Source organism: Plasmopara halstedii, assembly GCF_900000015.1.
Source record: "Plasmopara halstedii genome assembly, contig: Scaffold_1583, whole genome shotgun sequence".
NCBI classification, from domain to species: Eukaryota; Oomycota; class Peronosporomycetes; order Peronosporales; family Peronosporaceae; genus Plasmopara; species Plasmopara halstedii.
In genome coordinates, this window is record NW_020188494.1 from 717,112 (window position 1) to 730,969 (window position 13,858).

A 13,858-nucleotide genomic window follows, 5' to 3' on the forward strand; every position below is an offset into this window, starting at 1 on the left:
ATTACCGAAAAGTGGAATCGTGAGAATTACGCTGAAGTGCTGAGGAGTTTCGAGTTGAAATCGTTTTCCTGGAATGATCCTTTGGTGGGCATTTTGATTTCTTACGTGGTTTTTAAAGAAGAATCAGCTGGTCATAGCTTGATTGCTAACATAATAAATGAGGTCTTCCCAGAAAATGTCTTGGATATAATCAAAGCCGGAGAAAATCACGTCCATTCTTACTTTCGTACAATTTCCGACGAGCTGAAAAAGATTGCAAAGAAACCTGAGGCTTCTTCCTAGTTCTTTCTTATTAACGTTTCTAATATACCTGCTAAAATACGACTTGAATTATACATTCTACTTATACATCAAATAAGTAGATTTCGTGATCCCCTTGGAGTGTTTCGATGATTCTATATTTTGGTCTTTGTATGTTATAATGTGTAAGGATGAAGGGGTACGTAAATGAAAGTGTGAGTGATGGTCAAGTCAACTACGAAGTCTGCAGTATGTGGAATGAACCGTATTATGGTGTATCACACATTACGTCATTGTCACTGTTGCCCCTACAACTAAAGAGACGCTCAGAAAGATTAATGCAGAGTACCGCGACGAAGAATTATGGTTAGTGCTGGCACGGACTAGTGTGATAACATTTTGTATAGGAGAGATGTGTAGGATACGTGAACCGCCAGTCTCACTAGGTGCATCACTTATGAATTTATTCTTGTAGATAGTGACACTTAATTCAACTCAAAATTAAAATTACTTTGGCAAAAAATACTATATAGACGACTCAAATGTTCTCGCTCCGGTCATCGTCGGATCGGTCCCCGTCCTCTATGGGTTAATTTACGCGGACCAGGCTTCTTCTGTGCGAGGTGCAATATACCCCTAATGTATCTGACAGCACTTAAAGACGATTTCTCGACCGGATCTTAATTAGACTATATCTTCGGTACTGGACCAGGTTTTCACCTACCTGTCGTCGTGTACCACGACAAGCTTAATAGCTTTGTTAGTCCCAAAGCATACAACGCAAGTAACGATCCAAGCACTGAAGGCAACTACCGCTTGCATTGAGATTGACGTTAACGATGAGTACACGCTGGTAGGACAGCTCTACGAATGATCAAAAACGGAGCCTATGAGACAGCCAGCGACCAGTCCACTAAGAGTAAGAGCAAAAACATATTTTGCTCTGTACAAAAAGAGTTAGAAAAGACCAATATTGGCAATGCAATTAACAAAACAACAGCTCGTCATACTAGCTGTCATCAAGCTAGGAAGCCGTGCACAAGAAAAGGCATTGACCCAGGAGCTCCAAAAAATGGATTTTTCTATATGATTTGCTGAAAAAAGAAAATCTAAAGGCGGGTACGCCGCATAATCAGGCGAAGTCCACGATCAGGGTATTGTCTAAGCTTCAAGGATAACAAAATCTGCAGGATCTGTCTAACAGTAAGGGACTCTTAAATGGCGGCAGACCGACCTCGGAAAATAGTGGTTAATTTTCCATGTTGGGCTTAAGACCAAGTGCGCACCTTGACTATATTCGTCCACTTTTCATCTAGTAGAACAGTGATGTGCGTGAAGAGCGTTGCTTCTATGCTTCTAGGACCGATTGGAGTGCGAACTGTGAAGGCTCGTTAATCACACCAGAGCCGATGGGCGTGGCCTCAGCTGAGCTTAGACGGACGAAGGGAACCTCATAGCTATCGCGTTACTTGCAGATGCTGCATTTACACGAACCGCTTATACCCCACATGACCCTTTTCTCTTAGTTGATAGATTTAAGGGATCACATAGTCAATCGCAAGTTTTTCCAAGTAAAAAAATGACTTGTTGTAGTAGGCGCAGGGAAGCATATCGAAAAAAAATTCTTTCACTTGTATTTCGTGGCGGATGGTGCTAATCGAATTTAGCTCGAAATGCTGCAAAACTATCTAAGAGAGGATGTTCTCATAGACTAGAACGTCTCAAGCGTTCTGAAGCGTTGAAAGCTCTTTTAGGTTTAATATCGTCCTGCTGTGACGGTCGTAAAATAGACCGTACGCGTGGAAGTTGGAGATAAAGGTTTTGAATGCTGTAACCGCGCGTCTTGTGACAATAATATATGAATTTTCGAAGGTATTTCCTAGCCATTAAAGACTCTGGAAATCTTGATTTGATGTTCGATCTCAACAAAAGTATGATGTACCTCACACATATAAAACTTAAATTGGAAGTCGAGAACACTAGGGGTCATCCACTACTCTCCTTATGGAGCTTTGTTAAGTCTGTAAACTATCTGCTTGAAACTAATACTCCTGTCGGCGCGGCCATGAAGCTGCAACAGCTTCAAGGCAATAGTCGCGATCGCTCAGTGATGTCTGCGAATTGCTAAGAAGAAGCTAAACGCGAAAGTGAGAGTGAGGTCGTTTGGTATCGGAAGATTTCTTGAGCAGCGCTCAAAATTCAGGTGGGCTAGGATTTTTGAACGGTGTGTCGTGAGCTCCAGTGTGTTGATGGATGAAAATAATTGTAAGCTTGTCGCCAGATATCACATCTGACAGAGCCAATCAGAGAACCGCGTTCTCCTCGCTCTGACCCATGCAAAAAAATAGAGTCGTTTTGTGTTGCGGTCGTCCAGAGCACGCCTCGGTAGACACAGATGACTATTATCAAGAGAAGATGGACAAGCCTGGTGCATAAATCGTATATCTTTGTCACAAGCTTAAGAAATCGCTGCGTTAGCGCTTAAGTGCAGAACATCCACATTTGAAACAGTAAATTTTATCGTGTTTGAGTAGAAAGCTCTATTTATTTGTATATGGAGCAACGTGGTTACAAGAGATGTAAGTCAGTCGTCATTACCTTAGACGGTAGTGCGTTGACTTATGTCGAAGTGGCGAATTGTACACGCTAAATAAAACTCAATATAGCTATCACCCCGAGGCAAACGCCAAAGAAGAATATGCAGGGAATCCCGCGAGCACTTAGATCAGTGGATATTGGCTAGCTCCACATATAAAGGAAAAACTGAGTTGGTCTGTCGGCACAAAACGCCGATATGGTACGGACTGCCACCAATATTTTAAAAATGTCATGTGGCGCTGGGGTGCTAAGCGAGAGCGGTAAATAAGTCTGGCGTGTTGAAATATGAATTGGGCATATCATGTTGCTCAGACGCTTTAGCCACCAATAGCTTTTGCTATTGGTGGCTTCTTACTAAAAGAAATGCCGACGAACTTGATCGCGCGATCGCTAACTTAGGATGGCATACATTACTTTTCTGATCAAAAAAGATGATACTTACAACAAGGATAACTCGACAAGATCAAGACGCACTTGCTTATCTCTAAGCTGTTGTGATCTATATGGATCATATATATTTGCACACGGTAAAGTCGTCATTACATCTCGCAAAGATGAGCGGAATGGTTATCATTCTATCCGGTAATTATTTCAGTTAAGTTACAGGCCAAATCGGCTTCATGTGGTGGCGGATGCACTTTCGCGTGTCTCTAAGTATGAATCGTCACGAATCATGATGGTGACGTGGCCAATTAATATGGTTACATGATTAACGTATTTTTCAGAAGCAGCCTGTTATGTTATGCTGAAAGCTTTGATTGCGAGAGGTTTAGAAATCAGATTTTGCTCTACCAGCTGATTGTTTGCTTACACAGTTTCTCTGTATCCTTAAGCTTGCTTTCTTACAGCAGTAATCTAAACTCATTGTGTACATTACGTACCCCTTTACACCCTCGAAACCATGATGTAGATTACATTCGGACTTCTTTCGTCATTTGAATACATTGTGCAAACGTGTATGCTCGACGCCGACTGCAGGTTGCCGTAGCTCTTTGCTTAGAGGAAGCTCAGCTGAGGTCACTGACCTTACGTTCTATAAAAGAACCCGTCCGAGTGCAGCGGATCGCAAACCGCTGCCTCCAAGACTACTTAAGGCCTTAGCCAAGGTAAATGAGCTCTTCCGTTCGAAATTGGAGCTATATTTAATTGTTTTTCGGCAAAGCCGCCAATATCTAAAACCTAAGGTTTTCATAATTAATATTGTAACAACTTATTAGCATAGTCAAACCTAATTAATGTGCATTACTACTGGTAATCCTGCCACGTAGTGGCTCCTTGTTACGGTGTAGCAACACTATTGTGTTATTCCACTAACTTGTGTATTCTACTCCTATGTACGGTCATACCATCTTGTGTGGTCCACCCTTTCGTACGAGGTTACGTATAGCCCCGTTACACTCTCCCCCGTTCAAATAATAAATATCCACAGCTCACATTTAATAGGCGCCTCATACGAGGCTCGCGTGTCTGAGACACTGTTACGGTTTTAAGAACAACCTTAAACATTCTCCGCTCAGTGGGCCCGGTATCCATGACACGCAAAACACCCAGCCTAGCTGGTTTTGAAGGAGCCCGCCGGCAAAGCCCTTCTTTTTCCGCACAGGGTGCATCTCCGGATAGTACGTCCGCGGCTTCACGGGAAGCACATCCCAAGCCCTCGGCTCCCGAGCGCAACACATCGCGCCCGCCACGATCGACGAATTTCTACGTTGAGGAGTTGGAGGAAGTCGACTACAAGTCGGATACTCCTTTTCCAGCATGGGACAACGAGAAGAATGCGGGGCGACAACGGCGCGTCATAATCACAGCTCGAACCTTGCGGACACCATGTTCGTGGTCCTGTCTCTCGATTTTCGGGGAAAGTGATATTGTTACCAATTGCCTCGACGAAGCACAGGAGCAGCAAATGGGCGCTGTCGACAGGGCGGATTTCATGCGCTTGTATCAACGTTCTGTCTTAGACCCTAGTGTGGAATATGGCGTTCGCTCGGTGGATCCCGCTACCGAAGCGAAATACGCGATCACTCGATCGCTAGGCGTCTACGTAGTCGGGCCCCCGGCCACAAATCAAACTGAGCTTGATCAGCGAGAAGCTCTCCGGGATCGCTTTTCGGTACTCCAAGAGATCCCAATAGACCGGTACCACGCTCGACTTGGAGCTCAGGAAGAAGGCGCTTTTAAACCTACAATACGGACTATTGCTGTGCTGCTCGCCCCTGGCGAACCTACTGTCGAGAATGAGGAGATATTTGATCGATGGGTGCAGCGGCACCATAACCATTTCTCGCTGTCTACCTTACAGCAAAGTCACAAGGAAGTAGACGTGCACGTTGAGCGCCATCATAGATTTGAGTTTGCCAAACTTACGGCGCAACGCCGGCTTCCTGCGTATTTTCGCCCTGCGACACATGGAATATTCCATCACGCTCCCACTAGTCGATTTCTCACATGGGTGAGGCTTCGGCTACAGCAGCCCAAGGCCATAGCTTGAGCTCAGCTCATGTCTCTCCGGCTCCCGGGCTGCTGAAGAGATACGCCGTGCGCACGACATCGCGAAGCGTCATTATTATTCTGATCAAAAGTGTCCACGACGTCTGGGCAGTCCTGTCGAAGTGGCACCTCAAACTCCCACGAGTTCTTGGAGTTTGAATATTTCCGCTACTTCACAAGATATTGGGTTGACCCTGTCGGCGACGTCGACCCACAAGCCATTTCACCTCATAGTCGACGCTGCCATTCTAATCCGGAAGAGTTGGCGGCGGACGATGACTCGAGGTGCTCTTCGAGCGTTGGAGAACAAAGTCCGTCGTCATCGGCACTCTGCCGAGCAACTTTCAAGGTTGCTTACCGCTGTGCAGAAGGCCTCGAGAGCCTGGAGCACTTTATGCGCTGTCTGCCTCACATTGAGGATTATGGTGCTCTGTCGGAACGGCCCCTTGCTGTCGTACCGACAAATACGTCACATCGTGCGACGGTGGAGCGCCTAGCGCCGTTGAAAACGCGAACAGTTGCACTTCGTGCTCATACCCTCTTGCTGGTTCAGTTTCTGGGTGGCTTTGGGCGCCGCCCCATTGCCAGCGCTTTTCACTTGCGCCGGATTTTGTGTGGGCTTTTACAAGCCAACACAAAACTTTGGGATGGTGCGCATCCTTCTCGGAGGGTTCGACGTATACGCAAGGTCCACTTTGTTTTATGACCTTAAAAGGTCTTATAAACCGCGAAAGGACGTTTGGCTTAAGGACAGCAGAAACTGCTGTGTAGGATGGTTTTTTAGCATTTTACAGAATTAGGTCTCCGGCGTCACAGATTTCGACATTACTTTGCTTCTTCCATCTGCATTTTTCTTCTGTATATCGTCGCCATCGCATTGCGAATGTGTCGTAGGACAATCAACCTGGTAGACAGGAAGTCATCGACTACTTTACGCACGGTGAGGGGGCTGTTATCAGCTAGTTGTCCGGCTACCCCCCACTTCTGAGCCATGGGATGGCAGCGTCAGCGGGACATTAGGATTTACAAACCCGTTCACGTAGAATGGCGTGTAGCTGGTAGATAAATGCACTACATTTTTCGGGTTAACTCGACAAAGTGGCAGCATGACGTTGATAAATGGCGAGCGCGCTTACCCGGACGCCACCGGAAGTCTCCTTTAATTGCGGATGAACAAGGCTGAAATGGTTATTCTTAATGTCCTCTGGTTTCTTGCGTCTCAGCACAGACGCTGCAAAGAACGTCTTCAACGACACGATCATGCGCTCAGTTTGACCATCGGTCTGCGGGTGATCTGCTGTTGACATATCCAACTTGGTGCCCAGCACCATGAAAATTGTAAATCAAAACTTCTCGGCTTATGTCTCTGCCAGAGACAATTGACTTCAGATATTCATGCTTTCGAAAGACACGATCGACAAACAGCGTTTCTGTACCGTCACCGTCGATGGTGTCGCAAGATGATCCATCTTACTCAAACGGTCCACAAAGACCACCACACCCGTGTTGCCCGCCGAGTCCTTCGGCAGGCCAACCACATAATCCATACACATTGACTGCTAACAACGGGGGGGGTACAGGAAAACTGGCCGGCAGCGCCGCCGCATTCAGAGAGGGTTTTACCCTCAGACACGTTTTACTCGTGCGCATAAATGTGCTCGTCCATCTGTACAGCTTGGGCTACCAAAAGTTGCAACTTACCAAGCTGTACGTCTTTACATGTCCAAGATGACCACGAAATAGGGTGTCGTGGGCACCATAGAGTATACGGTATTTTAAATCCTCATCGTGAGGAGACACAATTCCGTGGTGTATCCGTTGAATCGGTGCTGCAATACAGCAAATCATTATTCAACGAGTATCGGTGTAACTGGGCGCGCAAATGCGCCGACAATTTCTTGTCCAAGTTTTTAAACCCCTTGATCCCGAGGGCCTGTAGCAGCGCTACACATGTACTGTCACACGCGTATGCGACGCAGATTATATCCGTCAATGGCGACGTCACCGTCGTGACATGAGCAAGCATATTGTCTGGTCTGCGTGACAACGCATCAGCCAAAGCATTCTGCTTTCCTGGCTAATACTTCACCTCAAAGTTATATTCTGTAAGGAATGAGAGCCACCTGGTCATCCTCTGCAAAAGATGAGGCGACTGAGTCGCAGTGCGTAATTACGCATGATCTGTGTCGATCACAAATGGCTTTGAGCCAAGAACGTAACCCACGTAACTTGAAAAGTGCATACTTTATCCCAGGTATTCCTTGTCGGGGACTGGGTAGTTCACTCTCCGCAGTCTCAAGCTGGCGAGTTTTGAACGCAATCAACCGATCTCGCCCTTCAGCGTCTGCTTTTAGCAGTGTACACCTGATCACAAAGTCCGAAGCGTTACAAACAATACTAAATGGGGTCTGGCAATAACAGTATTGGTGGATAAAGAAGGCTGTCTATGAACCTGTCAAAAGCCTCACGGTGTTCGGTATCCCAACACCTTTCCGTATCCGACAATGGCCTTGCCATTTCCGCATGATTTGCGCTATACTTGTGCAAGTAGTTGGTGAGGCCAGGCCCCTTGCGCAAGCCATTTTGGTTCTTTAGAATCGACCAGTCCACAATGGCCTTGACCTGAGCGGGATCCACTCGAAGGTCACGCTTCTCAATGAAGCACCCTTAAAAGGAGATTTATTCCGCGCCGAAGATGCACTTCGACATTAGCATACAGCTTATTCGTGCGCATGCTCTCGAGCACCGTTCTCAAATGAGCGATGTGGTTTTCTCATCTGTCCTCTCGTGCCCCGCACGACAGTGGAAGAAGATGTCGTCAAAGTTTGTCTGTGCATTCGCACGGTGAGACCTGAACAATTGTGTCACAAGAAGATTAAAAGTTGCTGGTGCATTTGAAAGCCCTTGGGGCATCACCAGCCGTTCGGCTTCCGGACACAAATCGTGTGTCTCGAAAAAGAGACTTGCTCTCACGCACTATTCCTGTATCGTCCTTCGCACGGAAAAAGGCGTCAATGACGTCCCACTGCTCTTTGGGCAGGGTCTATTGGCGTGTTACGCAAATTTAGTTCCCGGAACCAGGTCAATCTCATGACACACACCTTGGTCCGGAGGTAGAAACGACGGTGGGTCTCTGGAGATGACGTCTTGGAATTTCCTTACCAAAGGATAGTACGGATTCAGGGGTAATCACTCCATTCGTCGTATGAAGATACTGTGTAAAAGCAAATGCTCAACAAGTTAAAGTGCGATTGGAGGCTACCGCCACCTTTTGCGCTTTACGTGTCAGATCATAACAGCATGTTTGCAAAAGGGCTCGACAAACCAAAAAAAGCTGGATCTGTCTTGCAGACGCCATTAAAACAATTTTCAGGGTGCCGATGCGCTCGTCGAAGAGAACTGTCAAGAAGACGGTCCAATTTCTGAAACAGCGCCCCGCTATCAGTCAAATACATAATCGTTCTAGCTGTTTACCTACTAGCTGCAGTAACCAACCTAGAAATGCAGTGTAAGCGGTCTATAAATTATATTAGCGACCGCTACATCGGACTGTTGATATCGCCGTGATTCATGGATAAGTTGTACTCTTATCATCCCATAAAGATTGACTAACATCCTTGCGTTCTTAACATTGGGTTTGCTGAAGCCACGCGAAAATCCGGGTTTGGCATGCCAGTCAAATGTGAAGCAAATTATTCTAGAATATGAGGCGTAGCAATCACTAAACCATTCTGCAAAAGAGCAGCGACAAGGTTCTGAGCCGCTGAGGGCACAATTAGAGATGGCAAAGCTTAGTAAGCGCTTTCTATATCGGATCCATCTCCTTTCCAGACGCACGTCATGCTTCATGAAGCGGATCACCGTTTTTGCCACAAATAAAAGAGATCAAAAGAGCCAACAATATGTTCGGACCTAGTTGTGAGGTTGACACTTGTTCAATAGTTATATCGACTAACTAATGGGAGAGCAGACTATAACATCAGGAGCTCAAGGTGATAACTATAATCTCGTCGTCCGCGCCGTACCTTGTTCATCACTGTAGCTAGGTTGCAAAATTGGGTGAGACAGCGCGAACTACTTTCCCAGTGCGCGACCTGAGTACGGATCTCGTAGGCATTCTCGCTAGCTTCAAGTACCCAAGATGAAGTTCAAGCTTTTCGAAGCTCACGCTCCGTACACCTGATAAACCAGGAATCTAAGATCTAATTAGGATAAGCTATGGGAGCCGTGGGGCGTTTTGTTTTTAGCTAAAAGCATTAACTTAATTCAATTGCATAACACGACCGGTACATATCACAGTTCATAGGCGAAACGATCTGAACCCTAAACTTGACAAAGTAGAATATATCATCGCAAGTAGCGCGTTCTCGTAAAAAGGGTAGCCCTATGGTAGGTAGCATTTAAACTGGCCATTTCGCCCAAACGGTTCGTAACCAGTATTCCATCTGTATTATTGAATACATAAGCTCAAAAAAGGCGCCTAGCGAAATGATAAATCTTTGCCAAAATCGGCATGGCAGATCAAGGTGTCAATGCTTATGGCACGAGACAATTGAGTGTCACCGGAGCATTAGATTGTTTTTGCGGCTTTAATAGCCACTTCAGCACTATAACGCACAGAATACTCACTGCATTAAGAGGTGTGCTATCCATTACCCAGGGTTGCAGAATTGGACAGATTGCAAACAAGCATGCTATTCTGCAGTACATTTTTGATAAGAAACGCTTGCGCCGAAATGGTAGCTGCATCCAACTTAATATACATGTCCTCATGCAAGCTTCTCCGACACAAAATGTGGTGCTGATTGATAAGACTTACTCCCCTTTATCAATATATTTCAATGAATCCTCACTATCTCCTTGGTACAAGCCATCGCCGTGTGACACAATATCTGGTTCCGGGATCTAAGTCAATATTATGACGTTTATGGGACTAAAGTGCCTGGCGGCACTATGTGGCAATATCCTTTAGCAAATAAATAAAGGGCCCTTGGAATTGACGAATGGAGCGGTCTTACATTCTGCAATAAATGCTCGACAAGTGATGACCTCCGATTCTGCTCCGGTACCAATTATATTCGTTCCGTGACTTCATTGTCTTGCAAACTCTCGTTCACATTACCAGCTCAATGAGAGCTTATGCTAAATGTAGCATCGTTAATCTTGACCCCGTTAGCAAGCTAGATAATCATTCTTATCATTTACCCAAAATGCTTCACTGTTCCGCACGGTAAGACCATCATACGGTAGTGCTGACTCAGCAGCACTGTTATACTATAGCAATGGTCAATTCTTCATCTAGAATTTGGAGGCCTGGCACACCTACTCGATTTTTACAATATCAATTTAATACCTGTGGATCTGGCGCGAGAGACTGCGCATCCCTCTTCATTAGCGTCGACGTACGAAACAAGAGCTTATAGCTACCTTTGCCGCTCACCAAAGATACACTGCCCGGGGACCACAACACATTGTCGTATATTTCCATCTTAATACGAATACACCCTGGAGACTAAAATTTACAGTTGTTAATTATTGTTTTTTTCTCAGATCACGTCTCGCTGCCGTCAATGTCTAACGAGCTCAGCTCGGGGCACCATCGCTACCAGTATTGAACAATCCCAGCCCCGTACGAAATTTATAGAAGTTTCATACCTAGGCTAGCTGAATTCGGGTCGAACCTACGACACTAGTTGTGTGAAAGACAAATTTGTGTGGGGTTGCCATTTCACTAGTTGTACGTCTCTCATTTCTTTAATACAAAGTTTGAAAATATCATCAGTTTAGGGGGTAGCATAATGAATATCACTTCACATTTTCTACTCTCAAGTTAATCAACAGCTTCTTGGAAGTGAGCAACACGCTGTGAAGCGCGTCAACCTCTTGAAGTCTTAAAATATGTTTCAATCGGTAGCACTAGTAGTAATTGCAGCGCCGACTACTTTGATTAGTTTATATATAGATAATGTGGACACCACAGGTGGTGGATACCCTTAGATCAACAGGGCGGAATATTCACTTCAAACTCCCTTTCAATGGGAATTTGCGATGAAGCTGTGATATTTAATCGGAGATCACGTAGTCTTCGATATGCTTTACCAAGATCAAGAAGCGATAACTTAGCGCTTGGCAAACATAGCTGCGTATACGCATTGATTATTTGGATTTAAATCATAAAACATACCGAAGTCAGTTTTGTCACCCCCACCACATGTACTGACGACACGGTCGGTGCACATATAACGTCTCGTGAAAATCAAGGTGTGAAGCTTTCACAGAAACGAAGATGAATTTCTCGCGGTATGGCAGCGAGAAATAGACTTTAACACCGCGACGGATCAAGTCTACGATGAATGCAGTCAAGCGGTCTTCGCCCTGTTACATTTGGACAGTAATGCAAGGGATCTGGGCAATCGCCCTAACCATACTACCATATTAAAAAAGCCATGAAATTGATATTACTTCCCGATACACGTGACATTAGACAACAGTCGAAGCTTTTATCATGCCGTTAAGACAACAGTACATTATATGACGATATGCGGGAGATCCGTGAGCTAACGAATCCCAGAGGCAGTGGCGGTCACTTATGGTCCTCTTAAGACTGAAGTCCTCCTTCAAGGTTTGTTGACTCTAAAAGATGCAATCATGATTGCATTGCGTGAGAAGTCTTGTCAGCGTCATTCACGTGGTCAATTGGTCAACCCGATGAAAGCAGTATTTGCTACTACTAGAGATCCCGAACCGATGGATTTAAGGGTGGCGACTGTCCGTAGGCAGTAAAACTCATATTCGCCGTGATTGTTCTCGTGGAGGACATGTCTCTCGGCACTCGTCGTAGTGGTTCCGAGCCAGGTGGTACTTACAACCTGATCGTTTGCCTGTACCCAGTATACTCGAACTGATCTACTGAGATAATTATGAGCACTTGAAAGTGTGGTGATAGAATCACATTTGAGTGTTTCGCCCTAGAACGATTACTGTCCTTTGCATACGGCAGAAATTGAAGTGGTCTCCTCATGGTCACAGCGAGTGTGACGGGCTACGGTCGTTTGTTTGGAGTCTTGATTGACTTCGGCACGTCGCCTGACTACGCGCGAAAGCAAAAAAGGGGCTTAAATGATTAAGAGCTTTTGGATGCATTAGATAGAAGCATTGGCTTTATCTGAATGAAGTTGGCCACTGGTGTGGTTGTCACCGCGAAGAAAATTATAGTTGATCTTCAAGTGAAGTTTGGAGACTTCAATTTGAAGGACAGATTTTGAGATGAACAAACGGTATGAGCTGAAGTTAGGTACACAGTGGCTTGTGATGAATGCGTCACGGATCGATTGCGATCGACGATGTTTGTGAGTAGCTTTCCTTGTGTAGGTGAGACTCTTGAGGTAATGAACTCACAATCACTATGCACCGGAACAAGCATTTAAGCGCTCAGTAGTCGCATGCTCCAGTAAATGTTTCACACTTTATTGGCATGTGTCAGTCTATTAACGTTTCCCAGGTTAGCAGAGAATCGAAGTCAAATGAAGTGACCACTGGTGGTCACTAACGAAGTGTGTCGATGAACCAAGTGGGGTCAGAGCTGGCCACGTGAGAACTAATAATTAGGTGGTGAGCATATTCATATGCCCAACAGAGCGCGGTTTGAGGGAGAGATTTTAATTGATGCCCTTCTCAACACAGATGGATACCGTCGGCATGTGTGTAATGGAATGTCGAAGGAATCGACTGTGGCTAGATATGCAAATACTACTATTTATACAGTGGTTGAGTCGGATTGTGGGTCAGTGGGTCCAACTGACCACAAAGTTGATTTTCTCACACGTTGTGTCGTTTCACAAATGTAGAGAAATCAACGAAATTTGTTAGCCGCGGTACTGATACGCCTGCCTGGATGCGGCTGAGCAAGTCTAGCGTACTCTCCAACGCCAAAATATAGCATGCGAGTATGCTGGATCACGTATTGTAGATGAATCGACCGATTGCGAATTATCATAACAGATGCTCTCTTGGCACTGTTGTCGACGAAGGAAATGATGTTGAAGCTCGAAGAAGTAATCTTAAGCGATCCCCTTACGACTTCAACGGTGATGACACTGCAGAGGTCGTCGAAAGGCGACTCAGTGAAGCTACTCTCGTCATCAGTTATGGGTGATTTGGTTCTCGAGAATTTTCAGTCAGCGGGTAGAAGTATCACGTAGAGGATCGGCTATTTTGAGAGATCCAGCTGATCCGGCATATTCACTTGCTATGATATACAAGGATGATGTCCTTAGTGCGGTCGCACCCTCTGATCTTCCATGCGAACGCGGAATTCGGCGCAAATTTGATCGGGAACCTGGTCTAAGAAATGCAGTGCTTTTACATCGGACACTGTCGCGTGAGCATAGCGAATACATCAATGAGATTTTTGCTCAATAGCAAGCTGCTGGTATGGCGAGGGGGAACAAGTTTCCCGACATTCTGTTTGCATAAATCAAATGACAAATGGCGTATCGTTTAGCGCCTATAATAAAATGCGTGCGCAGCC

General features: G+C 45.5%; 3 protein-coding genes across 3 annotated transcripts; 2 read left to right on the forward strand and 1 right to left on the reverse strand.

Moving 5' to 3' along the window:
- Nucleotides 1–476: 476 nt before the first annotated feature.
- PHALS_14813 (uncharacterized protein) lies at nt 477–1,452 on the forward strand. Its single transcript, XM_036407080.1, has one exon. It carries the CDS (start codon nt 1,111–1,113, stop codon nt 1,336–1,338), a length of 228 nt encoding a protein of 75 aa, XP_036263340.1. The 5' UTR covers nt 477–1,110; the 3' UTR covers nt 1,339–1,452.
- A 6-nt stretch (nt 1,453–1,458) lies between these two features.
- On the forward strand, nt 1,459–1,697 carry PHALS_01735 (uncharacterized protein; the record flags this gene model as incomplete). Its single annotated transcript, XM_024716186.1, has 2 exons — nt 1,459–1,488; nt 1,560–1,697. The coding sequence occupies 2 exons, from the start codon at nt 1,459–1,461 to the stop codon at nt 1,695–1,697; spliced, it is 168 nt and encodes a 55-aa protein (XP_024581810.1).
- Nucleotides 1,698–8,560: 6,863 nt separating this feature from the next.
- Nucleotides 8,561–8,783, reverse strand: PHALS_01736 (uncharacterized protein; the record flags this gene model as incomplete). The annotated part of the gene is made up of 2 exons (XM_024716187.1): nt 8,561–8,604; nt 8,654–8,783. 2 exons carry the CDS (start codon nt 8,781–8,783, stop codon nt 8,561–8,563), a joined length of 174 nt encoding a protein of 57 aa, XP_024581811.1.
- Nucleotides 8,784–13,858: the final 5,075 nt, after the last annotated feature.

Coding starts and splice junctions, on each gene's coding strand:
- PHALS_14813 (XM_036407080.1), top strand. CDS start 1,111: ATGATCAAAAACGGAGCCTATGAGACAGCCAGCGACCAGTCCACTAAG.